Genomic DNA, 25,853 nt, shown 5'->3' on the forward strand with positions numbered 1-25,853 from the left:
CTCCACCTCCAATCAAGGCGCTGCTACAGTTCGATGGAGCCCACAAATTCTACGTGCGCAGGGAGCAAAACGACGCGATCCCGGGGGACCGTCCTGGTTAGGACAATGTTGCGTTCACTCGCTAGCCTCAGTTGCCTACTGCTGCTTTAAAGTCTGTGACCAAACCAAAGGAAAACCGGGTTTTCTCCCAGACAGAAGGGATGGCAGCTCTTTGCTCGGCTCCACTGAAAATGAATCTGAATCCTACAATGGAAACCCTAGCTATATATAAATCAGCGGAGGGGAGGGGTGGATGCTATTAGCCAACCACACACAGAGAGAGGACTCAGACTCACAACAGCAGGCTCCACACTTGTGGACTCCCACCTAGTGTGCTAAAGGAACCACTTCCCACCTGGTAACCAGGATACACATTAGGACTGGTTGTGCTGCCTGGTGGTTAGAGTCAGGCCTCCTCCCAGAAGTGAGTTCACTCAGGTACTCTGATCTCTATTAAGAAGTAACCTCATTGTGCTTGACTGGGAGTTGGCGGGGGGCTGGCGGCTTCAAGGCCCTCAAATCCAGCTGCTTTGCATTGTGGAGGACACGTCAAAGCATCTCAGATCCCCTTGGGTCGGGGAAATTAACAATAAAATCAGCTCTCCCTGAGAAAATGATGAGTTAATTCTGATTTTTTTTATTCCTCTTTGTTTCTTAGCTCTCAGCAGATGCGCTTCTGGATTTTATATTTCTATGTAAACGGCAGCATCACCTCCAAGTACTGTCCTCAAAAGAGCAAGGGGGGCTGGTGAGAAACCAGACGCATCAGCTGGCTCAGGTGGAGCTGGCTCCGGTAGTGGGAGGGATCCCCTTTCGATGAAATTGGCATGGCAGCTGACGACCGCAGTTTTATTTGAGGGGTGGGCCGGAGTAGCCCATAGCCAGGGTCTCAGGCACAAGCAGAGTATGCTAATGCCGTTCTCTTTCAAGGTGAGCCCTGAAAGCCATTCATCATCTCAAATCGGCAGGCGGAGGCTGGAGAGACGCAGATTGAACATGTCCAGTTGGAAGTGCATTTCAAAGCCTCCGTGCCACCTTGCCCAAAGCCACGCGGGCGGAAGAGCCCTGTGGCCATTCCGATCTGGAATCCAGACCCTCCTGGTTTTCATTTGCGTTGCTCCATCCCCTTCTCGTGTGTTTTATTGACAGGGATAAAAAAAGGGGGTGGGTGTTGGAGGCGGAGGATGCAGGTGGAGCCTCGCGGGGGCTGCTCTGCGGTGACGACAGATTGTGAACATAAGAACGGCCGTACTGGGTCAGACCAAAGGTCCGTCTAGCCCAGTATCCTGTCTGCCAACAGTGGCCAGCACCAGGTGCCCCAGAGAGGGTGGACTGAAGACAATGATCAAGCGATTTGTCTCCTGCCATCCCTCTCCAGCCTCTGACAAACAGAGGCCAGGGACACCATTTCTATCCCCTGGCTAATAGCCTTTTATGGACCTAACCTCCATGAAATTATCTAGCTTCTCTTTAAACTCTCTTATAGTCCTAGCCTTCACAGCCTCCTCTGGCAAGGAGTTCCACAGGTTGACTACACACTGTGTGAAGAACTTTCTTATATTGTGGGTGAAGGCAGCACGGCACTAAGTCCCCCCACAGCCACCCCCTGGACTTCAGTATCGTAGCCCTGACCACGTTCCCCTTTCAAGTGCCAGTGCCAGAGATGGGCACCAGAAATCATCTCCAGTGAGCTGGGGCTTTGTGCCCAGTTGTCAGTGTGGCTACACGTATAGGCAAGCGATCTTACCTGCCCACGGTCCCTTCCCTTCTTTTACGCCCCCCGGAAGCTAGAGGAAGCCCAGCATACCCTCCCCAGAGAGGTCCTCGGAGCGACCCGTTTCACAGGGCTGACCATGCGCCGCGCCGGCCAGCTGGACAAAGCAGCTGTGGAGAAACGGGACCATCTGGACCATTTTGTTCCCGCGGCAGGGTGGCCACAAGCTGACGCGGGAAGCGGGAATCTGTTGCTGAGACGCCAGGAAAGCAAGCGCGCGGGGTTCCTGGAGAGTCATGTGTTAACGTAATTGACCTCTGGGCTTTACCCCTCCGCAGACCCCGTGCCAACTCTGCGCGCAAGGACTGACTCGGCCTTCGGGATAGGTCTCACCTCAAGCCCCTCGCGTCCCAAGAAGCCCAACACGGCCCCTCATCCGGATGGTGCAGAGACCACTCAGCTGGTAAATTGCCCGTCTGTCCGACAAGCGGGCTGCAGCACAATCCTTTTATCTCCAAGGGCTTGTTTAATATTTAAGGGATCAAATGCTGCCCCCATTGGACTTTCCCACTGACGTTTCAGAGGGATTTTGCCAGGTGGACCCGCTGAAACGCAGTGGGCTGGATAGCAAGCAGAAGAAAATTATCCTGCGTGTTCCCTTGTTTCCCCTTCAGGGCGCTGGGTTGGGCCCAAATCGGGCTCTGCCACGCCGCATGTTTTCTACTCCTCCAACTGCTGACTCCATGCGCCCCACCCCGGGCTGGACCGAGCCATTCTGGCGCCCCGGACAGACAGTTTAATTGTGCCCCAGGTTGGGGGAGGGCGCATGCGTGGCCCCGCCCCCGCGCCGGCACATGGGGGAGGGCACATGCGTGGCCCCGCCCCCACCCACCGTGAGGGGGAGGGCGTGCGGAGCTGGCAGCAGCAGGACGCACGTGCCCGGCCCGGCCCAGCCCGGCTACCATCGCTGGTGCGCAGCCAGGGGCGACCCGGGGTGGTCCAACCCTGGCCGTGCAGGGTCCCACAGCCGCAGGGGAAAGGGCGCTGCTGGCTGGCGTTGCGGGGGTTAACGCGGCTGCTGCAGGGTGGCCCTGGGAGCTGCGCGCCCCTTACAGCTGCCATCAGGCACCCCCCATAGGTTGGCGCTCCGGGCAGCTGCCCAGCTAGCCAATGCCTTAATCCGGCTCTAGCCCCACGCCCACACGTTACGGGACGTCTTCCTGCCTGGAATTGCGGACTAGGTGTGATATTCATTTGGGGGCAACTTTTTTAATCGGTGAAGATCTCTGGAGCAGCTAGAGTTCCTGCACGGGGATATTAAGAGACAGTCCATGTGCTTTGGTAATTTCCTTAAGCTTCCATCCCTAAGGGTAACATATGCGGTCTTCACACCATGCCTGCTCGCTGTTTGGCACAGGAATTCCTTGGGTGGCGAGGGCGGGGGCCAGGAACAATCAAGCAGCCAGTCTGAGATCCAACTGGTCCCGGTTTCCGGAGGACATATGCTCTGTTTCAATCGGAAGAGCCTACACACGGAGCAGAGTTGGTGGGGAGGATCTGCATGCATTGTGTGCTACCACGTCTGTGCTGGGAGTCCGTTTAGCAAGGTTGGGGACTGCCAAGGACCATGCCCGCTGAAAGGGCCCCACCTGACAGTCTCTTTGTTGCTGGAAGGCAGGAGCAAGGATTCCAACAAAGTGGGCAGAAGGCTGCTTCATGCACGCTTCCGGCTCTCCCTTCCGGGGAAAGACTCGCAAGCGGGGAAGCGAGGATCACACCACAAACACAGGGTTTCACACCATGTGCCCGTTTCTCATGACTAATCTTTCCCCTGCAGAAGTTCAGAGCTCACAAATACAACAGTTCTGCTCCTTCTTTTAAAGCTGGGGTGGAGAATGTAGGGCTTAGGGGCAGGGTCCAGACGGAGGCACGGGCGAGCCGGGCAGCTGCCCAGGGCGCCAACCGATGGCGGGCGCCTGATGGCAGCTGTAAGGGGTGCACATTATTCCTTACAGCTGCCGTCTGGTGCCGCACGCCCGGCTCCCGCAGCACCGGCCTGCCCGCATTCCCATGGCACCGGCCGGCAATGCTCTTCCCCCCACGGCCACGGGGCCCTACACGGCCCGGCGCGGGCGCCAGCAGCGACAGCCAGGCCGGACTGGGTGCGCATGCGCCGTGCACCCGGGGGCAGTTCCACGCGCCCGTGCCCGGGGCGCCAGAATACCTCGGGCCAGCCCTGCTCAGAGGCCAGATTCAGCCGCTGGCTTGCCTGGATCCAGCCCCCGAGATTCATGGTTCCCCAGCATGGTGATCCAGCCTCCCACCACCTCCCGCCCGTCGGGCTGGAGCACACAAATCTACTACGCTGGGTCCCACCAGGCTCTGGCGCGCGAGGGGAATGTCTTTCTCCCTCTGCCAGGGGCCACACCAGTGACCCTTCCCTTCTCACCTATGTGTGCAGCCCCTGACTGATTTTGCTGAGAGTCATCGGCCGCCTGCCCAAAAACGGTTCCCCACCCCCACGCGTGGCTTGAGGCCGGCTGTGGCAGCTGGCACCCCAGGCGGAACACGCGATCGGCGCCCCAGCCTGCACGGCCGTTAATGGAGTGACGTCATAATCGGGCGCCGTTGAAGGCGGCACCGTAGGCGACGGCCGAGTCGGCCTATAGTCACAGGCCGCCCCTGCCCACCCCTGTTTTAACGGATGTCTCTTGACTCCTTCATTTCAGTGAGTGAACTGAACATAAGTCAGTGGGGGGCAGACCAACGGGCCAGCCAGCCCAGGGTCCTGTCTGCGAACAGTGACCAACAACAGGTGCCCCAGAGGGAGTGAACAGAACCAGTGATCCGTCCCCTGCCACCTGTTCCCAGCTTCTGGGAGACAGAGTTCGGGGATGCTCAAAGCATGGGGTTGCGTCGTGGACCATCTTGGCTACTCATCACTGGTGGAGCTGTCCCCAGCGAATCCAGTCTTTGCAGAGTGACGCAAACTGTTGATTACATTTGGTTTTCAGGGTAGAATTTAGCCTGAAGGAACCTGTTCTTTTAACCAAAAATAAGCACACAGCTTTACAAAAAGGGAAAGATAAAGGTTCCCCTTTGGCCTCGTTGCATCGCACACCTGAGCTAACGCCTAGACGCAACTTCTCCTTTGAGCCTTTGCCTGTTAAAGCACAGGATGAAATACGCAGGCGTTGCTCCAGCCCAGGCCTCTGCTTTTGCACTTGTAATCCTGGGAAGAAATTGCTGCCAAGACTTCTGGAAAGAGAAGGGTTCATTCATGGCTAAGTAAACAGTAACTGCTTGCCACCTATGGGCAGCACACCAGGGCAGGCAGGCGCCAGGCATGAGGCCAGTGGTAATACTGGGGATGCTCATCACAAACAGGGAGAAGGCAGCTAGGCACAAGGCCAGGAGGGTGGGGTTATAGATCCAGTTATAGGGGCATCACTGGGGGCAGGCAACACCAAGATACAGCACTTGGGGGGGACCAGGCATAGTCATGGGGGGGCATCTCAGGGCACAGTCGAGGGGAGGGACCAGGCACAGTCATGGGAGGCATCCCAGGGCATGGCAGTGGGGTCCCAGCCCCAAGGCTGAAGGGCACCTGGGCACAGGGGGGAAGAAGGGCACAGCCAACTGGGAGTCACCAGGGCAGGGCATGACATCAGGGGTGGGGGAGCTCTAAGGCACAGCACTACGGGGGTGCCAGGACACGGCATTGGGGACACCAGGGGGTTAGGGTAAGGGGCAGGGCACAGTACTAAAAGACATTAGGGGGCACTAGAGGGCACCAGGGCACTAAGGGGCACATGGGCACTAGGGGCACCAGGGCACAGCACTAGGGGCACCAGGGCACTAGGTGGCACCCAGGCACAGCACTAGGGGCACCAGAGCACAGCACTAGGGGCACCAGGGCACTAAGGGGCACCAGGGCACAGCACTAGGGGCACCAGAGCACAGCACTAGGGGCACCAGGGCACTAGGGGGCACCAGGGCACAGCACTAGGGGCACCAGGGCACAGCACTAGGGGCACCAGAGCACAGCACTAGGGGCACCAGGGCACTAAGGGGCACCAGGGCACAGCACTAGGGGCACCAGGGCACTAAGGGGCACCAGGGCACTAAGGGGCACCAGGGCACAGCACTAGGGGCACCAGGGCACTAAGGGGCACCAGGGCACAGCACTAGGGGCACCAGGGCACTAAGGGGCACCAGAGCACAGCACTAGGGGCACCAGGGCACTAGGGGCACCAGGGCACAGCACTAGGGGCACCAGGGCACTAAGGGGCACCAGGGCACTAGGGGGCACCAGGGCACAGCACTAGGGGCACCAGAGCACAGCACTAGGGGCACCAGGGCACTAGGGGGCACCAGGGCACAGCACTAGGGGCACCAGAGCACAGCACTAGGGGCACCAGGGCACTAGGGGGCACCAGGGCACAGCACTAGGGGCACCAGGGCACTAGGGGCACCAGGGCACTAGGGGCACCAGGGCACAGCACTAGGGGCACCAGGACACTAAGGGGCACCAGGGCACAGCACTAGGGGCACCAGGGCACTAGGAGCACCAGGGCACAGCACTAGGGGCACCAGGGCACTAAGGGGCAGGGCACAGCACTAAAGGGCACTAGGGGGCGCTAGAGGGCACCACGGCATGGCCCCGGGGGGAGGTGTCACTAACATCCGGGTCCTCGCCGGCCCCTGGAGTCACTCTCATCCGGGTATTTAGAGACGAAGCTCCAGCCCGTCCTGAAATCGCGGTTCCGTGCGCAGGCGCGCTGGGGGGGGGGGGGAGCTTGTTAGCCCGCATGCGCGGGGGGCGACAGACGCTACGCAGGCGCCGCGGGTGCGAGCGGGAGGGGGCCGCGCAGGCGCATCACCTGGCGGCCGGCGGGCGGGAGGCTGAAGAACGCCCAGGCGCGGGGCCCACGCGCCGTACGTCCGCAGAGCGCCGCGCAGGCGCGGGGCGGCGCGGCGGCCCGGCCCGTGCGCGCAGGCGCAGTGCGGCGCTGGGCGCGGGGCTGGGATTTAAAGGGCCAGGAGCGGCCGGGCCTGCGCTGTCCCCGAGCCCGCGGCTCCCGCCCCCCGGGAAGATGGTTTGTGGCGGCTTCGCCTGCTCCCGCAACGCGCTCTGCGCCCTCAACGTGGTCTACGTGGTGAGCGCCGGGGGGGGAGGGCTGAAGGGGGGGGAGCGGAGGCCCCCCCCGCTCTTTGTGGGGGGGAGGGCTGAAGGGGGGGGAGCGGAGGCCCCCCCCGCTCTTTGTGGGGGGGGAGGGCTGGAGGGGGGGAGCGGAGGCCCCCCCGCTCTTTGTGGGGGGGGAGGGCTGAAGGGGGGGGAGCGGAGGCCCCCCCGCTCTTTGTGGGGGGGGGAGGGCTGACGGGGGGGGAGCGGAGGCCCCCCCGCTCTTTGTGGGGGGGAGGGCTGAAGGGGGGGAGCGGAGGCCCCCCCCGCTCTTTGTGGGGGGGAGGGCTGAAGGGGGGGGAGCGGAGGCCCCCCCCGCTCTTTGTGGGGGGGAGGGCTGGGGGGGAGCGGAGGCCCCCCCCGCTGTCTCTGGAGGGGGGAGCGCACTGCATGGGTGCTGGCCACTCTCTGCTCCGGCTGTAACTGCTCTGGGGCCAGTAGAGGTGCTGATCTGTAGGGCAGCTGATTTGGCATCTTCCCCAGTCAGGAGGGGGACTTGTTTGTGCCCCTTCTGGCCGGAAGGAAGTGGATCCCTCCCTCCAAACAAAGAGGAGGTCGTGCCAAAGTCCGCATGTCTCTGACCTCTCCCCAGCTGGTGCCTGCGTGTCCACCGCATGCTCCGCTCAGCAGGCTGCCAGCCACCTATGCACCCCACGCCTGAGCCAGCAGCCTGCTGGGAACACCGTGTCTATGGGCCAGCGGTCACCACAGCCGACTGGCGCGTGTTGAGAAGTTAGGCTGCTGACGACAACGGAGATTTTGCCAGTTGCCATCAGTGTCCTTGCTCCATGCCTAGACCAGGCCTTATTGGCACAACTCTCTGTGCAGGGTGTGATTCTTTAATGGGTTAAGAACCTAGTGCATGACTCCATCCACCGGCCAAAGGGGCCTGATTTTGGTGAAGTTCATTTTCCTTCCAGAACCACATACGGAATAAGTTCTGTATCCTGATCAAACTGAGTTCAAGCAAGTTAGGTGCTTTCTCTGGAATAGTTCAAGTGACAGAACTTTCTAGTGTGGTGCTTAAGTGCCCAAAAAGTAACCCATCTGCATTGCAGCCCAAACCCGCAGGGTACATGAGCTGTGCACGGCTGTGGGGCAGAGGCTTTTGTCTTGAATAAACTGAAAACAAGGTATCCCAGCGTATGTATAAAAGCTGCAGTCTTGCATTCATTTTAGTTGAATTCTCTGAAGTGCCTTCATAATGCAGGCTCCTAGGCACCCGGAAGGAGTCGTCTACACTGAAACAGAGCATTTTGGTGTAGATGCTACTTGCTCCATTGCTATAGGTAGTTGGTCAATGGCAGAATTTCCCTGTTGACCTCGTGATGTTTAAACCGGGGGGCGGCTAGATGGCTTTAGCTACACCTCTTGGGTGTGGATTTTTCAAACCCCTGGGAGAGATGTAGCAGTAGTGATGTACAATCCTAGTGTAGGCCAGGCCTAAGATTTGTGTCTCAGATTCAGTCACTAGTGAACAAGGAAGTGAAACTTCAGTCGCTGTTTCATAACCTCTTGCTGCAGTAGGAGTCCCATGCAGACGACAGCCAGTTCCAGCCGTGCTGGTGTTGGGAGTCTTGGCTGGGGGCTTCAGTAATCTCCAGCATTAGGGTGTTATGTAAGGGCAAATAATTCAGCGCCTAGGTAGCAGCATCCTCTTGATTCACTGAGATACTTCTGTAATGTGGTGAGCCAGAGGTCACACCCACGTAACTGGACATGCATCTTCTAGGGCTGATGGAGCCTCTTCTTGGAAATCTCCCATCAGTGGTGGCAATACGGCATGTGATGGCATAAAAGAGACCCACGTGGTTTGATAGTGTCCATAGCCCTGGATGATACCCTGTCGACCGCATGGACTTTCTGCCCTCATCTGTATTGGGGTAGTGCCTCAGATCCCAGGATGCTGGACCAGGCTCTCAGAGTGCGGGATGTAGAACAGACCAGGAGATCCCCTGCTAACTAGGAAAGGGGTCTGTCCAGTTGAGGCCAGGGCCTCCTGTTGAGGCCCAAGAGCCTGGGCAGCTCAGATCTAGAGTAAGCAGTGTGGCCCCACGATGGCTGTAAACTTGATAACCGAGGGCAGGATCCAGGCTCAGAAGCTCAGTCGCAATGCCTAGAAAATCACAGGGACGGCACAAAGCCTGAGTTAGGTGCTGGGCTCCCTATGTAACACATGGGTTGCTGGTTGCCACCCACAAAAGCCAGCTGTCAGTCCCTGGGCTGCAGGGAGGCACCCGCCGGTGAGTGATTCTCTCTGGGAGTCCTACGGTGTAGCTGTTGGGAGAATGAGCGAAGCCCCTGCCTCATGCCGTGCAGGGGTGTTGTGGGTAGAGATGGTTGTACTGTGTTGGGACCAGAGCTCTCTGGGTAGTGGGAGACAGGGCCCCTTCTGCCTGAGGGGAGAAGGTGGGTCTCTCACCTGAGGGCTCCGACCGCTGAGGGGTATTCTCACACGGGGCTCCCTCAATCTCTTCTGCTGTTCATTGTCGGCAATAGCTGAGGGGCCACCGGGCTGGGGAGAGGAAGGGATTCTGTGGGCTGTTTAGGATATCCCCTCAGAGGTGGAAGACCTAGAGCAGCGCTGGGCAGCTTGCGGCCCAAGGCACCTCAAGGTTTTGTGTGTGGTGTGTGAGGCATTTTGTTTACCATTGCGGTCTAGCAGAGTTGCCAAACTCCGCTGGTTTCCATCCATGCTGTGTGTGTCGTTCCCCGCCCCGCCCCCCCCCCCCCCCCCGGTATTGCTAAACAGACGCTTGTGAATCCAGGGCTCTGTTTAGCGAGCGGATTGCACACAACCTTGTCTGGGAGTCCTGCGTTCCCTCTGCATCCTATCATAGAGCTGGAAAAGATCTCAGGAGGCCATCAAGTCCAGCCCCCTGCCCAAGGGAGGACCCATCCCAAGTAAATCAACCCAGCCAGGGCTTTGTCAAACAGAGACTTAAACACCTCGAGGGATGGAGATTCCACCCCCTCCCCCAAGGGAACCCAGCCCAGCGCTTCCTCACCTGCCTAGGGAAATAGTTTTTCCTAATATCCAGCCTAGACCTCCCCCACTGTAACTTGAGCCCATTGCTCCTTGTTCTGCCATCCGTCACTACTGAGAACAGCCTCTCGCCAGCCTCTTTGGAATCTCCCTTCAGGAAGTTGAAGGCTGCTCTCAAATCCCCCCTCGCTCTTCTCTTCTGCAGACTAAACAAACTCAAATCCCTCAGCCTCTCCTTATAGGTCACACGCTCCAGCCCCCTAATCATTTTGGTCGCCCTCCGCTGGACCCTCTCCAGTGCGTCCACATCCTTTGTATAGTGAGGGGTCCAGAATAGGACACAATATTCCAGATGTGGCCTCACCAGAGCTGAATAAAGGGGAATAATCACTTCTCTGGATCTGCTGGCAATGCTCCTCCTAATGCACCCTAATATGCCCTTAGCCTTCTTGGCTACAAGGGCCTGTTGACTCATATCCAGCTTCTCATCCACTGTATCCCCAGGTCCTTTTCTGCAGAACTGCTACTTAGCCAGTCGGCCCCAGTCTGTACCAATGCTTGGGATTCTTCCGTCAAGGGCAGGACTCTGCACTTGTCCTCCTTGAACCTCATCCAGTTTCTTTTGGATCAATCCTCTGATCTGTCCAGTGTTATTTGCAGACTTGCTGAGGGTGCAACTCGTCCCCTCCTCCAGGTCCTTCATAAAGATGTTGAACAAAACCGGCCCAAGAACAGATCCTATCAAAGTGCTGCTACGGTTCAGTCACAGACCCTGCCAATCTAGGCATGCCAGTGCAGGGAGCAAAGCTACCTTATCCCGGGAGACCGTCCTCGTTATGACAATGTTGAGGGCTATTCATGCGGCCTGCTTGCTAGCCTAGGCTGCCCATCGCTGACCTACAGTCTAATCCTACCCCTGTTCCAGTCAGCTTCAGCAGGCGGAGGGAGTCCCGCTGTTGCCCGGTGGTCAGTGCTCTCCTTAGAGGTGCAAGACCCGTATTCAAATCTTGCCATTTGCTTTCTTAGAGAACAGTGTTCCCTATAAGCTGTGTGAACACTGTGTGCTTGGGCGGGCAGCCAGGAGAGGTTCAGATGCTGCCCAGTTGATTAGCAGAGCGCTCACAGCCGGCACCATGTGTTTTCTATTGGTGGTGCACATTGGCATGTGCCTTGGTACACGGAACAAAATTCCACCTGCACATGGATGGAAAAAAATAGAGGGAGCATTGGTAGAAAGGGGAATGAAACCTGGGTTTCCCGCACCCATGGCGAGTATGCTAACCACTGGGCTGAAAGTGTTAATGTGGCCTTGATCATCGCCACTCTTCCTCATCTTTCAGCCAGATTTTGACTAGGCCTGTCAGCCGACGGTCAGGGCAGTGAGTCCCTTATGACCGGCTGAAGTTCTTTTAAATTGTGCTTGGTTCTGTTACAGCAACTGAAGGAGTCAGGTTAAAGCTTAAACAGTTACTATTTATTGTTACAGGGTAAACTTAGTTGTTAAATGCTACTACTGTGTTACAGATAACACAGACACTACAAAGGACAGGACAGAAATTACACTAAGAAGTCACTTACAGGTACCATGAAACCCTTTGGTTCTCTGAGCTCTTATTAAATGCATGCAAAATAGACACATAGCAGGTATATATTCTCACCCCTGCATTCCAGACTTGGCGTGGCCAGCGTCTTTCTCTCAATCCCTCGGGAAGAAGTAGGGCGAGGTTGGGCATCCCACAGACCTCGGGAGACAATCAATACCTGCCAGCAGGTATAGATGATTGGAGCTCAAATAGGGTGGGCTGCTGAACCTCTTTTATACCCCTTGGGTCATGTAGGCTTCTTCCTGGGCTCAAGTGGCCATTAAGGAAAAATGGCTTTGAATGCCAAGTTTCCCACGAAGGGTGCAAAGTATAATTTACACCTGGGAAAATGCAGACAATGGGCACCTCTGGTATGTGATGGGCGAAGATTCCTCTCTGGGACAGTGCAGGCGTGTCAATTACTGGTACTAGCCATCAGGGCGACGGGAGGCCCCGGGTCGTCAGCTAGCCCATTTACTGTCTGGTTTCTGTTTATGGTAGAGTCAGGGACAGGCAGCAAACCTGTGTTCCCAGGGCATCAAAGGCTGACTGCCTTTCTCTTGCTCTCGGGGGGGGGGGGGGGGGGGAAACAAGATGGGGCTCGTGGAAAAACAAGATGGGGTTTTGTGTCTGGCTACAAGGCCCCTCTCCTGTAGGCAGCCTCTGAACCCGATTCCTGGCTTGGGCTCTGCAGGGAAGATAGCTCAATCAACTGGCGGAAGATAGATCTTTGCCTTTCTCGGGCTCAGACGTCTGGGTTCAGGGACAGAGACTTAGTCACCTAGGCAATGTCTCTGCAAAGTCTTAAGCACTGGGAAGGCTTAGGTGCTTCCGGGTTAGGTGGCCGCCAGGTGTGGATTGCAGTGGTGCATAAAGTTGGAACGTAGGCACCTAGCACCGAAGTCTGGGGCCTTAGCTGTCTTTGTGGGTTGGAGCTCAAGTCTTTCTCCTTTAGGTCCTGCAGTGGCTTTGAGTATTCAGAAGTATTTGTTGCCCGTAATGCCTCAGACTCAGTGCTCAGAGCTGGGTTTTTTTAACCAAGTGGCAATAACACCGATTCTTGTCGTCGGGAGTGCAGGGCCAGTGGGGGACTGTGTTCCCCACTGTGCCCTGCCCCTTCTCCCCACGGAGACAGTGCTGAGGGGAGAACCAGCTCCCTCCAGCACCATATCTTGCTCTCCCCCATGCTCGCTCTCTCTGATAGAGGCAGCGAGGCGGGAGGCAAGCAACTAGTTGAGTCACTAGTCGACTAGCCGATAGTTGACCAGTCGCTTACATCACTAACATCCCTAATGTCGGAACAGGCAGGGTTGAGCCAAACATGCTGATGGAAAGCGAGAGCGTGTGCAATGAGAGGGGGTTGGGAAATGGACCGACAGGTAGAGGGAGGGAAGCCATAGAATCGCAGAACACTAAAACTGGAAGGGACCTCGAGAGTCATCGAGTCCAGCCCCCCGCCCTCACAGCAGCACCAAGCACCATCTACATCATCCCTGACAGGTGTCTGTCTAACCTGCTCTTAAATATCTCCAGAGATGGAGAGTCCACAACCCCCCTCGGCAATTTATTCCAGTGTGTAACCAGCCTGACAGGTAGGAAGCTTTTCCTAATGTCCGACCTAAACCTCCCTTGCTGCAGCTTAAGCCCATTGCTCCTTGTCCTGTCCTCAAGGATCAAGGAGAACAATCTTTCTCCCTCCTGCTTGTGGTGTCCAAGCTGGGAGGCCTTGTTGTGGCCATTCGTTTAGTCTCAGAGGAGAGAACCACAAGAGGAAGGGCCTGTTGTGGCCCCTCTATTCCGTGGACCTGACATGAAGGGAGGCCAGGAACCAAACTGGGCCGTGGAGAAGGCCCAGCGTGGCTGAGGGGGATGAGGCGGTGGAGCGCCGTAGGCTGCGAATGAAACGCATGCTGATACAGTGGACTGGTGCCTGGAGGAACCTCGCCGTGGTCTGTTACACCAGGGGAAATCTGGTCAAGGGTTTCCTGTGTCCCAGGCCGCAGCTGCATGGGAGTCCTGCTGCAGATGAGCCCAGCGCACCTGTTTGGAGCAGCCTGGTGGCACGCAGCTCCACCTGTCACTGTGCTAAAGAACGAAGGCAGGAGGGAAATTTCGGTGCCCTCATGAGACCCTACCTAGCCCCCTGCATCTTCTAGGATGCTGGACAACTGCCCAGTGAGTCTTGCGCTCTTCTTTGAGGTCCCCCCCGTGTTCTCCTGGCAGCCTGGTACTCTCCGGCTGCATTAGTCGGTGCAGAAATCAGCAGGGTTTCACTGACTTAAACTCCACCTGGTCTCTGCAGGAGCTGGCACTGCTGGGAGACTCGTCAGATGCAAGTGCCACCCAAATGCTGGTGTCTTGGCACCAAGCAAGGGGGTGACTTCAGGCCCTGTCTCGCTGCCCCTAGCGGCTGAGATGACCTGTGCTGGCAGTAAGCAGCTACAGCGCTAAGAGCTGCAGGGTTCAAAGTGCTTCACAAACAGTCCCCTAGGAGCTACCTGATCACTGAGCTGCAGCCTGGTTTGGGGGGTGGGCCTGGGGCTGTTGAAAGCTGGTGGTGAGGCACCAACATGTGCCTGTAGGTGAAGAGGTGATCGGGGAATCTTAAACTCGAGGGCCCTAGTGAACATGTGCACAGAGGACACAGGACTTGTCTGAAAGTTCCCCATGTGATGTCAGGCCAGCTGGGCCAGGATTCAAACCTCTGGCTCTAGGCAACCTCACCGCTCACAACCCAGAACACAGACGAGGCAGGTGAAATTTTGGCTCCGTTTTAACTCAAGTGGGTCTTGCCTCCAATTCACTGGGGCCAGAATATCCTAGAATCCCAAGGCTGGAAGAGACCTCAGGAGTCATCAAGTCCGACCCCCTGCTCAAAGCAGGGCCAGTCCCAACTAAATCAACCCAGCCAGGGCTTGGTCAAGTCAGGATTTCAAAACCTCTAGGGATGGAGATTCTACCCTCTCCCTGGGGAACCCATCCCAGCGCTTCCTCACCCGCCTAGGGAAATGGTTTTCCCTAATATCCAACCTAGACCTCTCCCACTGTAACTTGAGACTATTGCGCCTCATTCCACCATCTGTCACCGCTGAGAACAGCCTCTCTCCTTCCTCTTTGGAACCCCCTTCAGGAAGTTGAAGGCTGCTCTCAAATTCCCTCTCTCTCTTCTGCAGACTGAATAAGACCAAATCCCTCAGCCTCTCCAATGTGTCCACTTCCTTTCTGTAGTGGGGGGGGGGCCCAGAACTGGACACAATACTCCAGATGTGACCTCACCAGAGCCAAATAAATGGGAATAATCACTAGATCTGCTGGCAATGCTCCTAATGCCCCCCAATATGCCATTAGCCTTCTTGGCTACAAGGGCGCCCTGTTGACTTGTATCCAGCTTCTCATCCACTGTATCCCCAGGGCCTTTTCTGCCAAACTGCTGCTTAGCCAGCCGGTCCCCAGCCTGTACCAATGCTTGGGATTCTTCCGTCCCACGGGCAGGACTCTACACTTGTCCTTGTTGAACCTCATCAGATTTTACCTGATAGTTCTGTGGCTGTCACTGTAGTGCCTTGGTGCGTTTCTGTACCACAGTAAGAGACCCATAGCGCAGCTGCAGCTGTCTGGGGCTTGCAGGGGCTATACGATTGCTGTGTAGATGTTTGGGCTTGAGCTGGAGCGGGGGCTCTGAGGTGCCGTGATGTGACGTGCTGCAGGATAAATTGCCAGGGAAGCAGCCTGTGCCAATGTCTATATTCTTTTCTTGCTGACCTGGCCATGTTGCTGCGCACCAGCTAAACTGCTGCCTAGTTATACTCCATGTTGGCTCATCATTGCCCCTCACATTGCTCTTAGTCCTGGCCTGGAAGGTGCAAAGGTGCCTCTTTAACTGGATTTGCTAAGTCAGCATGAGCCCTGGAGGGGCTCTTACCTCCGTTTGACTGGCCTGTTACATTGGCTTGGCCTTGGAAGCCCTCCAAGCTGACTTGATTTTGAGTACCTTGCTCCAGCTTAAACCAGGTTAGCTTAAACGGATTCATGTTTGTGTAGACACGAGGATGAAAGATGGCAAGAGCTAACCAGCTCTTCCCCAGTTGGTACCCATTTTATAAGCCAGAATGATGAATGGACACTTCTGGGACACGTCAGTCTAGGAGTTGGAAAGCCCCCCCCCCGCTGAGCTCTTAAAGGAAATAAAGTTCAACTTTCATGTTGTGAAAAATGCATCCACGCTAATGTCCTTGTGGCTCTGAAGCAGAAGGAATTTTATAAGCAAAGGGATAGAGAGTAAGACAGAGAATATCTTAATCATCATCATCATCATCATAATCAACACCATGGGCTCAGCACTCATTGGTGTCCGATGCCTTCTTCACTATTTCCTTCCATCTTTAGTGGCTTAGTTTCTGTAGACTAGCTCTGCACCAGTCTACCATATCATCTACTCATTCTCTGTGAGGTCTGCCTCTCCTATTCAGACCATCCATTATGCCGAATACCAGGGTCTTAACTTTTCGCTCATTGTTCATTCTGCAGATAAGCCTGAATAGCTGTAACTTCCATTGTATAGCCTTCTGCAGTAGGTTCTCTTTCGGCTGTATCTTCCTATATAATTCCTCGTTGGTGACCACTTGCATCCACCCTATTTTCGGGCTCTTTCTGTAACTTCTCTCGAATGTCAATATCCTTCTCTTCGACTCTTTTGTCATCACCCATGTCTCACATCCATACAACATGCTGCTAAATAGACACGTTTTCAAGACACTCCGCTTCGTTCCTAAGCTAATTGCTTTACTTTTCCAGATCTTATCCATCACCTTGAAACTCGCTCTTGCTTTCGCTCTTCTAGTTGCTATTTCCTTCTTACAGTCTGATCATACGTCCTGTTGCTCCTCAAATACGTGATCTTCTCTACGTTCTCTAGTTCGATCCCATCTACACTGTTCTTCTTTCCTATTTCCTTATCTCCAAATACCATTGTCTTCGTTTTATCGATATTCATAATCAGTCCATATCGCTTCCCTTCCTCATTTATCACCTGCACCATTCTCGGTAGCATCTCTTCATCTTCCTCAATGATAACTCTATCCTCCGTGAAGCTCAAGTTGTTAATTCTCGTCTCATGCACTAATATCCCTTTTACCTCTTACTTGATCTTGTCCATCGCGCTCTCTAGGTGCTTGATGAAGATACTTGGTGATATCCGATCTCCTTGTCTGGTACCTCCACTCGTTCTAAACCAACTTCCCAACTCTCTGCACATTCCCATCACTGCCTATTGCCAGATGTGGTTGCCTCCTCTCAAAAAAGTCATCTTGGTATTGGGGGGGGAAGTTCAGAAAAGGGCAACAAAAATGATGAGGGCTTGGAACGGCTGCTCTATGAAGAGATGAAAAACTCTGTTCATTCTTTCTGGGACACCTAGCATTGGCCGCTGTCAGCAGACAAGACACTAGGCTTACATGGACCTTTGGTCTGATCTCGTCTGGCTGTTCTTAGAATGAGCCGCTCATGGTCACAAGTCAGCTGATTAAAAGGTGGCAAGCTCCACAGCAGTACACCGCACCTGTGTCGTTAGACCATCGAAGTTGCCACAAAAGTAGCAAGTTCCAAAAGATCCTTCTGTGGATAACTCCGGAGATTCTGGTGACCGTTTAGGTTAACAGACCGGAAGGGGTATTAACCCTGGTGCTTCAGGCTTCAGTTGTGATCAGGGGATTGATTATTCCTCCTCCACCTGCTGTGGGTTTCTCTGAAATGTGCTGGCTGCTGCCAAAACCAGGAAATGGGCCAAGATGGCCCATGAGTCCAGTCCGGTAATTGCTTCAGGAACCAAATGGCAGTGTAGACTAGAGATAGCAGAGCGCAGCAGGAGCATGTGAACGGTGCAAAGACACCCCCAACCCTAAAGATGCTAAACAGGAGCTGGCATCCCATTTTTCCAGCATCTGCTCTCTTGAAATTGGTGATTAAGCCAGCTAATTGCAGGCGTGCGTGGGTGGGAATGCGAGCTTGGCTCTTGGCATGAAAAGAATGGGGGAGGGCCTGCAATCCAGAGTGGGGGCGAGGGGCTGGAATAAACAATGGTTAGTGGAAGGGAAACTGGCAGGGGTTGGACAAGAGGCTTAAAATAAAGCCAGGAAAGGGGTAAGTCACAAAACAAGACCCTGGGTCAGCTGCCTTTCTGGTGCACCCTTCCCTTCCTTTGCTTGAGTCATCCTGCCTAGTCAGTTGGGCTCCACAGGTGAGGCGGGCGAGGCCCTTTGCTACTTTAAAAATTACTCCTAGCAGGTCTCCAAGTGCTTCAAGTTCCCTACCATCAGCCTTGTTTTACAGTTGGGGAAACTGAGGCACGTCGCTCAGACCTGGGAATAGAACCGCCTTTCTCCCCCAGCCAGTGCCCTGGCTTCCTGTCGTAGCGCGCCCAATGCGCACGACACGCTCCAGCGCTCCCTCTTCTGGGCCTGCACGGGCTCTGTTGCCAGGGGCTGGGCGGAAGATGAGGTGCCTCTGATGGGACGCCGAGGTGCCAGGGGTTGGAGCCCCCACGGCCCAGCACTGACTTGCTCCTCCTGTTTTCCAGCTGGTTGGGCTGCTGCTGATCGGGGTGGCAGCCTGGGGGAAAAGCTTTGGCATCGTCTCCAGCATCCACATCATCGGCGGAGTCATCGCCGTGGGCGTCTTCCTGCTGCTCATCGCCATCGTGGGGCTCATCGGGGCGATCAACCACCACCAAGTCATGCTCTTCTTTGTATCCTTGCCAGCTGCCTGGGGGCCGGCCCCTGACTCCCGCGCTGCCAATCCTCCCCCAGGCCCAGCCGCTGGGCCGAGCAAGCATGGGGCCGGAGTAACCTCTGGGCTGTGTCTGCCCATCCCACTGTTGCGATCACGGATATCTCCATGAGGGGGAGCCCTAGGGTAGCCAACTCCTTCCCGGAGCAGGGTGGCTAAAACTCCAGCTGCTCTGTGCTCTAGCTGTGGGTAGTAACAGTTGGGAACCAACCCAAGAGGCTGGAAGCGGGAGATTTGGTCCTTCGGCACCTGCTAAGGGATCTCGCTCGCTACGCCGAAGCTGCAGCCTTGTCGGAACAAGCCAGACCCCACGTTGCCTGCAGGGAAGCTTTAGGGTGCGGATCTATGGCCTGTGCTGTGGACGGCCGTGGCTCTGACGTGTTTATAAGGAGGGGGCACAGATCCTTCAGGATCCGCGTTCTCTCAAGTGCGGGGGGAGGCTTGGTGGGAGCCGTGGCTGAGACTGGGGTGGGCAAATACCGGCCCGTGGAGCGGATCTGGTCTACCGGGGTTGGCCGTGGGCAGGCCCCCACCCTGTTGTGTGCCCATGCAGGGGTAGGGGCTCCTGGGGGCCGCGGATCTCCATTTCTGGCGGGCGCTGCGATCGCCCAGGCCTGCAGAGCTGCAGGTAAACAGCGGCAGCAGCCCAGCCAGGGTAACCCTGATGTACTGCTACCGTTTTCTTGCCCACCCCCGGGCTAAGAGCAGGTGGGTGATGGCTGGACCGGGGCGGGGGTGCTGGGAGCTGGAGCGGGGCTGGCTGTGGGTTAGCGCAGGCTGGTGCTGTTCAAACTCTCACTAGACAAAGCGCTTGAGACCTGCAGCCGGCCCAGGGAGGCAGCCCTGCGCTCAGGCATGGGATGCTCAGAGGAGCAGCAGCCCGCGGGTCAGTCCCTGTCAGAAAAGGGAGGCTGGCCGTGCAGCGCCGATCCCCCCTCTGCAGGCCAGTCCTGGAGCAGAGACCCCGCCCGGCGCCGCGGGGGGAGAGGCTCTTGTGCGCCAGCCGGGGAGGTGTGAGATCCTTTCCCTGCCGCGCTCCGGGGAAAGCGTGGGTGCTCCATTCCGAGCCCCGCTTTTCCTGATGCTCCTTTTGATCTATAAATAAACCCTGGAGCGTAGCCCTCTCCTCCGCCCTCCCCCCCCCCCCCCCCGGCAGCCACACTGCTGTACAGCTCCTGTTCTGCTTCCCTTGCCCATGGGCGGGGGGGGGGGTGTTCATCTCCCTGGGGCTGGCAGACACGGGTGCTGTGCTTTGTGCAGGGGCAGGGGCAGTTTTTACCTAGCTGAGCCGCAGACCAGGCCAGCCTTAGCAGCTTGTCACCCGTAAGTGGGCTGATGTCGGGACGGGGAAGTGATGCGAAGAGGAAACCACAGCTCGCTTGAAGCCTTCGCTTTTGAGACAGCCACCTAAGATTCAGCTGAGCTGGCAAGTGGCTGTAGCAGATTTGGAGACCTCAGCAAGGACGACTAACAGGGATGTGTGGGTGTGGGGGAGGAGGGCCGGCTCCCTAGGCTCCGGAGGGCAAAGGCTCGGTCTCGGGGGAGTGGGTTCAGTCATGGGGAGCAGCTGGGGCCATGCCCTGACTTTAGGGGGCCCACAGCAGGAGGAAGGGGGGAAGCAGGGCTGGGCGAGGCTGTTGACTCTAACGGGCCAGCTGCGAAGTGCTGAGGCTGCAGGGCTGGGATTCAGGCGGGGGACGCACAGGACGCGGTCGCATGGGCCAGGTTCTGCCAAGCTGCTGTTGCCGGCCAGCGGCAGGGAGGAAGGGGCGTCTGGTCTGGCCCCAGCGGAGATGCCATTGCCGGGTTCGCTTGGTTCCCCCGGCCAGCGGGGCGGAGCTGTGCTCCCCTAGGAGCATTGGCCAGCCTGCAGCCCTTGGCGGGGGAGACTGGGCTGGCTTTGGAGGCTTCGGGGGGCTCTTTGTTGTGCTTGCACCGGGGGAGGGGGGACTCTCCCCCAAACCTCCTGGGCTGGAAGGTCAGGCTGCCGGTGGAGAGGGAAAGAGGCGGCTCAGATGGGGGGGGAAGGGGGGAAAACCTGTCTCCCCCTCCCCCCATGGACAAGCTCTATGCTGCGCCAGCAAGCAGCAGCTGCTGTTTTCCTGTTGTCTCCTGTGACTGGGCTGCAGCGCTGTCAACGCAGAGCGTGGGGTTTCAGGGTGGAAACGGCCCGTGGCTAAGCAGTGGGGTTAAGAGGCCCTAGTTGCCCAGCTGCCATGCGGGGTCCTAGCATGGGAAAGGAGCCCTGTGGGCTGGGAGCTAGCCCAGCCTGTCCTCTGAACAAGAGGGTGGAGCAGCAGCCTGCAGCCTGGGCTCCACTTGTCACAGCAGGGTGTGAGCGTAGCCCAGTCGTTCCCTGCCTGTCCCACGGGGCTAGCACCGACCCCCAGCCCTGCTCTGGCTAACCCTCGGGAGCTGCAATTCCAGGACCGAAGCCTCGGTGGAACAGCAGGGGCAGAGGGAGCTTTCCGGCTTCACTGTGCTGCTCCGAGACCAAGCTGAGCAGGGGCTGCCTAAAGCCACAGCCGCCTTTCCCCTGCGCCTTTTCCACAGCCCCATGCTGGCTGCCCTGCCTCCTGCACCAGCCTCAACTCTGAAGTCCAGCCGGGAGAAGGTCTCTGTGGGAAGCGCCCAGCGTAGGAAACGGTGGCCCAAAGAGGCTATCGTCTCTGAACATCCCCCTAAATGCTGGTGTGCATGGAGGGTGGTTCCCCGGGGGAGGGGGGGCTTTCGGTGCTGACATCGGGGCAGACAGAGGAGAGGGCAGCGCCCCCTGGTGTTTCCTTAACCCCCACTCGCCTGCAGTACATGGTCATTTTAGGCCTGGTCTTTCTCTTCCAGCTGGGCGTCTCCTGTTCATGTCTGGCCCTTAATACGAGCCGCCAGGTAAGTCGTATTGCCTTAATACGAGCCCTTAATACGAGCCGACGACCTGGAGAGCCTGTTCAGCCAGCGGAAAGGGGCACTGCCCCTTTTGGACACAAAGCAAGGGGTTGAGTGGGTGACGGACGCAGCCTGTCCCAACTCATGAGCTGCAACCCTTTTCCCAGCAAGTGCTGGGCCTGGCAGGCCTTCGCTCACCCCTGGGGGTGAGGGGGATCTGTTGCCCGGTGGGGCTGGCTGTGTATCCCCATACCTCCGGCACTCAGCTGTCCCCTGTGGAATGGGGGCCTGCAGGCTGACCAGACCTGTGTCCCCTCCCAGCCTCGGCCCCAAAGAGCTTAGGCCAGGGGTTGTTTCAAGTAGGGATGTAACATCCTGTTTAGTTGGGTTGGGGGGGGGGGGGCATCCCCACCCCTTTAACATTCACATCCCTAATCACAAGTGGGGTCCCATCTGCACCCCCTGGCCCTGTTCTGGGGGGGGGGGGGTTAGCTCCAGCTGCCTGGGTACAGGTCACCAAGTGCAGTGTGGCGCCTGCTCTCTGCAGCAGGCTGTACTGTGAGCGCAGGCTAGCGCCACTCGTCCTCCACGCCCTTCTCCGTGCCCCCGGCCACCTGCCTTTGCCCCCGGGGAGTCAGAGCGGCTCGGCTTGCTGCGGCTCAGGGGCTGTGCCCACGCCGGTCTGAGCCCTGCACCCACGGAGCAGGCTGGTAGCTGCCACCTGGCTGGTCTCACGTTGGGAGGAAGCGGCAAAGACAAACAGGAAGGTGGGGTGCCAAGGCGAGACTGTCTCTGTGCTTGGGGCTTGTGGGGGCTGGTTTAACTCTGCTCCTAAGGGAGGACCAGACCCCGGTGTGAGGCTGGGTGCTCTGGAACGCCTGCCCCAATTTGCCCTGTGTTTCACAGGTATGCCCTGCTGGCCCTGGCCCTCCGCCCTCCCCCCCCATCCTCAAGCTGACGTGGCAGTGCCAATTTCGGGCTGCGCTCCTCTGCCAAGCCCCCCCCCCCTTCTCCTCGAGGGCCCCCTTGGACGCTGAGCCACCAGGAGCTGGCCTCTGGGCGTAGAACTAGCCAGGCCCATGGGTCGGCACTGGGACGGGGCCCTGGAGCTGTAAGAACCTTTGTTTACCTCACGTGGATTGTACGCGCTAAAGGTGTCGACGTAACCCAGTCACGGGCCAGCGTTAAGCAGGGACCCGAGGCTGCTTCGTGCCGTGGGGCCAGCCCCATTGCACCTCCTGGGCAGTGAAAGCGGAGAGCCGCTTCTGGCAGCCCCGGGGCTCTTAGATCAGTGTCCCTCGACGGCCAGGCCCAGGACCGGAGCGGCCAGTCTCTAGTAGCGGAAAGGGCGAACCGCCTCCTGTAAGATCCGTCGCCACTGGCGTTGGGGGCAGAGCTGGAGTGGGGGAAGGCGGCCATGTATCCTGGGGCCACCTGGCCGGGGCCTGTCTCAGGCTCGGGGGGGGGGGGGGGGGGGGGGCTGGAGTCCCAGGACTCCTGCTGCAGTTGCTCACTTTACAGCCAGTTTTTCTCCCCAAACACTCTCTGTACAGCCGGTCAAAGGGGAGGGACACCCGCACCCCTCCTGTGGTGTCCACCTGTCCGCCCTAATTTCCAACACACCCAGGTGTGGCTTGCCCTGTGTCTCCAGGCCGGAGCATGACCCAGCCCTTGAGTTACAGCAACCGCCTTTGTGTCTGGACTCGCTCCGGCCTGGCCCCCGTGGCTGGGCGGGGTTGGTGCCTTGTGCAGCCCCACGGATCACAACAGGCTCCGCCCGTGCGAGGGCAGGGGGGCTGGTTCCCCTCCCAGGGCTCCCTCTTCTAGCCCTGCCCCCCTCCACCGAAGGGGCCCAGTGGGAAAACCTCAGTGTCCTCTCGTGGCTGCTGGCGGCCGGTTCCCTGCCAGGGCCGGCCCAGAGGGCGCTTGCAGGCTGTGCTGTTCTCGGGGTAACCCTGGGGGTCTGGGCTCTGCCCACAGGAGCGTCTCTTCACAGCCGCCTGGAACATCCTGGGCAACTCCACCCGCAAGGACATCGAGGTGAAACTGAACTGCTGCGGGCTGCTGAACAACACCAGTGACGCCCTGGCCATGCAAACGTTCCAGGCCGACTACAGCGCCTGCAAGGCTGTGAGTCCCAGGAGAGGCAGCCCCTGTCCCCTTGGGCAAAAGCCCCCCGGGGTAACCAGCCCGAGAGCTCAGGCCTGCGCGGCTGCGGTACACGGGAAAGGCCGGGTTCCCCTCTTGGCTCTTGCATCCGGCTCCTCCCGGCTGTGCTGATTTCAGGGAGCGTGCAGCGGGGCTGTGGATCCCACGCCAGGCTCGCTTTGCTGCGCCATGCTCTGCCGGCTGGGTCCCAGGGCTCGGGGGGGACAGTTCAGCCCCCCCAGCTATTGCCCCCCTCAGCAGGGGAGTCACACGGGGTTCTACCTTCCTCTCCAGGTGTGTAAAGTCAACATGACCCGCTGCCCCAAGTGCGGGGAGAAGATGCTGAAGCATTCGGACGAGGCCCTGAAAATCCTCGGGGGAGTCGGGCTCTTCTTCAGCTTCACGGAGGTAATGCCTCCAGCCGGGAGGGGGACCCCGGGGCAGAGGCTCGGGGCAGCCTGTGACCAGGAAGTCCCCGTCTTCTCTCTCTGTTCTAGATCCTCGGCGTGCTGCTAGCCATGCGCTACAGAAACCAGAAAGACCCCAGAGCGAACCCCAGTGCCTTCTTATAGAGCCGTCAGCCCCTGCCCGCCTTAGCTTCGTGTACATTAGCCCAGAGAACCCATCTCCCCTGCTCGGAAGGAACATGACGCCTGGCCCGGCTTCCCCCAGCCCTGGCTGTGCCACCAAAGCGCCGATCGGGCGGGCGGCTCCGTCCCTGGTATGACGCCTTTGGCAAACGGGGGCCGAGCTCAGAGCCGGCTGGCAGGACCGGTGCTGGGTGGGGCGCCCTACGAGAACGAGCCGCCGCGCCAGGCACCGGGAACTTGCATGAAGCGGCTAAGCTGTCGTCGGTGCCTGGCTCCGCGCAGGGCCGCTGGCTGTTCCTGGCCTGGCCACGGGCAGAGAGGCGCCTCGTCCCTGCTGAAAACTCCAGGGTTGTGTTTCCCCCCGTGGACGCTACCCAGGCCCCGGCCACGCCACCCGGCCTGGAAAGCGCCTACGTGGCTGAGAGCGGTGCAAGAGCCTAATGCCAGGGCCTACAATGGAGGATGGGCGTGATACCCCTTTAAGGGCTGGGTTACTGTAAGAGAAGAGCCTCCCTCTGGCTGAGCTAGCTGCCCTGAAGATGTCCCTGGGAGCGGGTGTCTAGCAGGTACTGGGTACTGGCATTTCCATCCTTAGAAGAGGGGGAATCGTATGGGCCCGGCTGCCTTCTGCTGCCCCCCCCCCCCCCCCATGCAGAGGGGCCCCTGCCTGGATTCCTTGCCCAGGTGCTATTGACAAGGCCAGCTGGGTTTGGTGTCCGCTTCTCAGCTTCACCTGGGCCTGCCCGGAGTGTCCCCCGTGGCAGAAAACAGCCCTCAGCTCTGTGCCCCCAAGGCCTGGGGAGGCCCCGCCTGCCTTGAGCGGAGAATGGGGGCTGGATGCCTGCTGCTTCCCCTTCCCTGCATGCAGTAGGGGGCCCAGCCAAAGCTAGGGAAACCCCTTCCCCCCCCAACCCTAGCCCCGTGTCCTTGGAGAAGCACCAGCCTTTAGACACTGGGTAGATTTAATTCTTGCCTCTGAGCCCCCCCCTCTCCGTGACTCGGGCCCGGTAGGGCCACATGCTATTTATTTAGAAGTCGAGCTAGAAACTCCCCCGCTGTGAGGCCAGAAGGCGGGTTCCCGCAGCCCAATGGCCTCCCTGCCCCTGGCTCGGGGCCGGAGACTGGGGGTGTCTGCAGGACCCACGTAAGCGCCTCTGCCTGAGCCGATCCACCCGGCTCCTAAACGGGTCCTTCCCCAGCCGCTGCCCTCCAGCCGCGGAGCAGAATGCTGCTGGCTCCTTGGCAGAGCGCCCGGCACAGCACCTGCTGCTGGAGGGTCAGGGCCTTGCTCTAGTGGCCGTGGCACGGCTGGGCAGAGCAGTGAGTGCCCCCGCCTCCCGCTCTGCCCCAGCTGGTGGGCCCGGAGGTTGAGCAGAACTCGGCCGTGGTGCTAGCACAGCAGAAGCTGCTCCCAGACCTGGCGTTGAAACGGGCAGGACGGCGGCGCGGCTCCGGGCCAGGCCCACCTATCAGTGTCCGGTGGCGCGGCGGGAATCCGCCCGGCTCATCACCTGTCGTGTGGCGCGGAGTGACCCTGTTACCGATCATTCAATAAACACCATTCAGTGACCCCTGGCTCCGCTGTGTGCCCCGCCTCCCCCAGGACCAGCCCCCACCGGAGCAGGAGCGGGAGCCTCACCCTCGCTAGCTCCCGGCTCTTTGCAAGGCAGGAGTGGCTGAGATGGGGAGAGGGCGGGCCAGTGTCCCGTGGGGTCAGGGAGAGGCTCTCAGCCCCAGGGTGTTAAACTCATGTGGGTCAGGACTGCCAGCGCTTCCCTTCATTACAGCTGTGGGGCCAGCACGCCTGGGGGGCTGCGCTAGAGCTGCCAGGGCGGGGGGGGGGGGGGGGGGGAGAGAGACACATACCAAGGCCTTACCTACGCCCAGAGATGCACCAGTGAGGCTCCATGCGCAACAGGGCAGTGGCCCAGCCACGCCCGGG

General features: G+C 58.6%; 1 protein-coding gene across 1 annotated transcript; it reads left to right on the forward strand.

Moving 5' to 3' along the window:
• Positions 1-6,718: 6,718 nt before the first annotated feature.
• On the forward strand, positions 6,719-25,480 carry TSPAN31 (tetraspanin 31). Its single transcript, XM_075901734.2, has 6 exons — positions 6,719-6,912; positions 18,082-18,249; positions 21,096-21,176; positions 23,154-23,303; positions 23,616-23,729; positions 23,819-25,480. Exons 1-6 carry the CDS (start codon positions 6,850-6,852, stop codon positions 23,891-23,893), a joined length of 651 nt encoding a protein of 216 aa, XP_075757849.1. The 5' UTR covers positions 6,719-6,849; the 3' UTR covers positions 23,894-25,480.
• The last annotated feature ends 373 nt before the right edge of the window (positions 25,481-25,853 follow it).

The sequence above is a fragment of the Pelodiscus sinensis genome, chromosome 31 (assembly GCF_052426305.1).
Source record: "Pelodiscus sinensis isolate ZL-2025 chromosome 31, ASM5242630v1, whole genome shotgun sequence".
NCBI classification, from domain to species: Eukaryota; Metazoa; Chordata; order Testudines; family Trionychidae; genus Pelodiscus; species Pelodiscus sinensis.

Excerpts from the sequence above, each read along its gene's own strand:
- TSPAN31 (XM_075901734.2), top strand. The coding sequence starts at position 6,850 with ATGGTTTGTGGCGGCTTCGCCTGCTCCCGCAACGCGCTCTGCGCCCTC. Across the intron at positions 21,177-23,153 it reads CCCTTAATACGAGCCGCCAG|GAGCGTCTCTTCACAGCCGC; the intron begins GTAAGTCGTATT and ends CTCTGCCCACAG. Across the intron at positions 23,304-23,615 it reads ACTACAGCGCCTGCAAGGCT|GTGTGTAAAGTCAACATGAC; the intron begins GTGAGTCCCAGG and ends CTTCCTCTCCAG.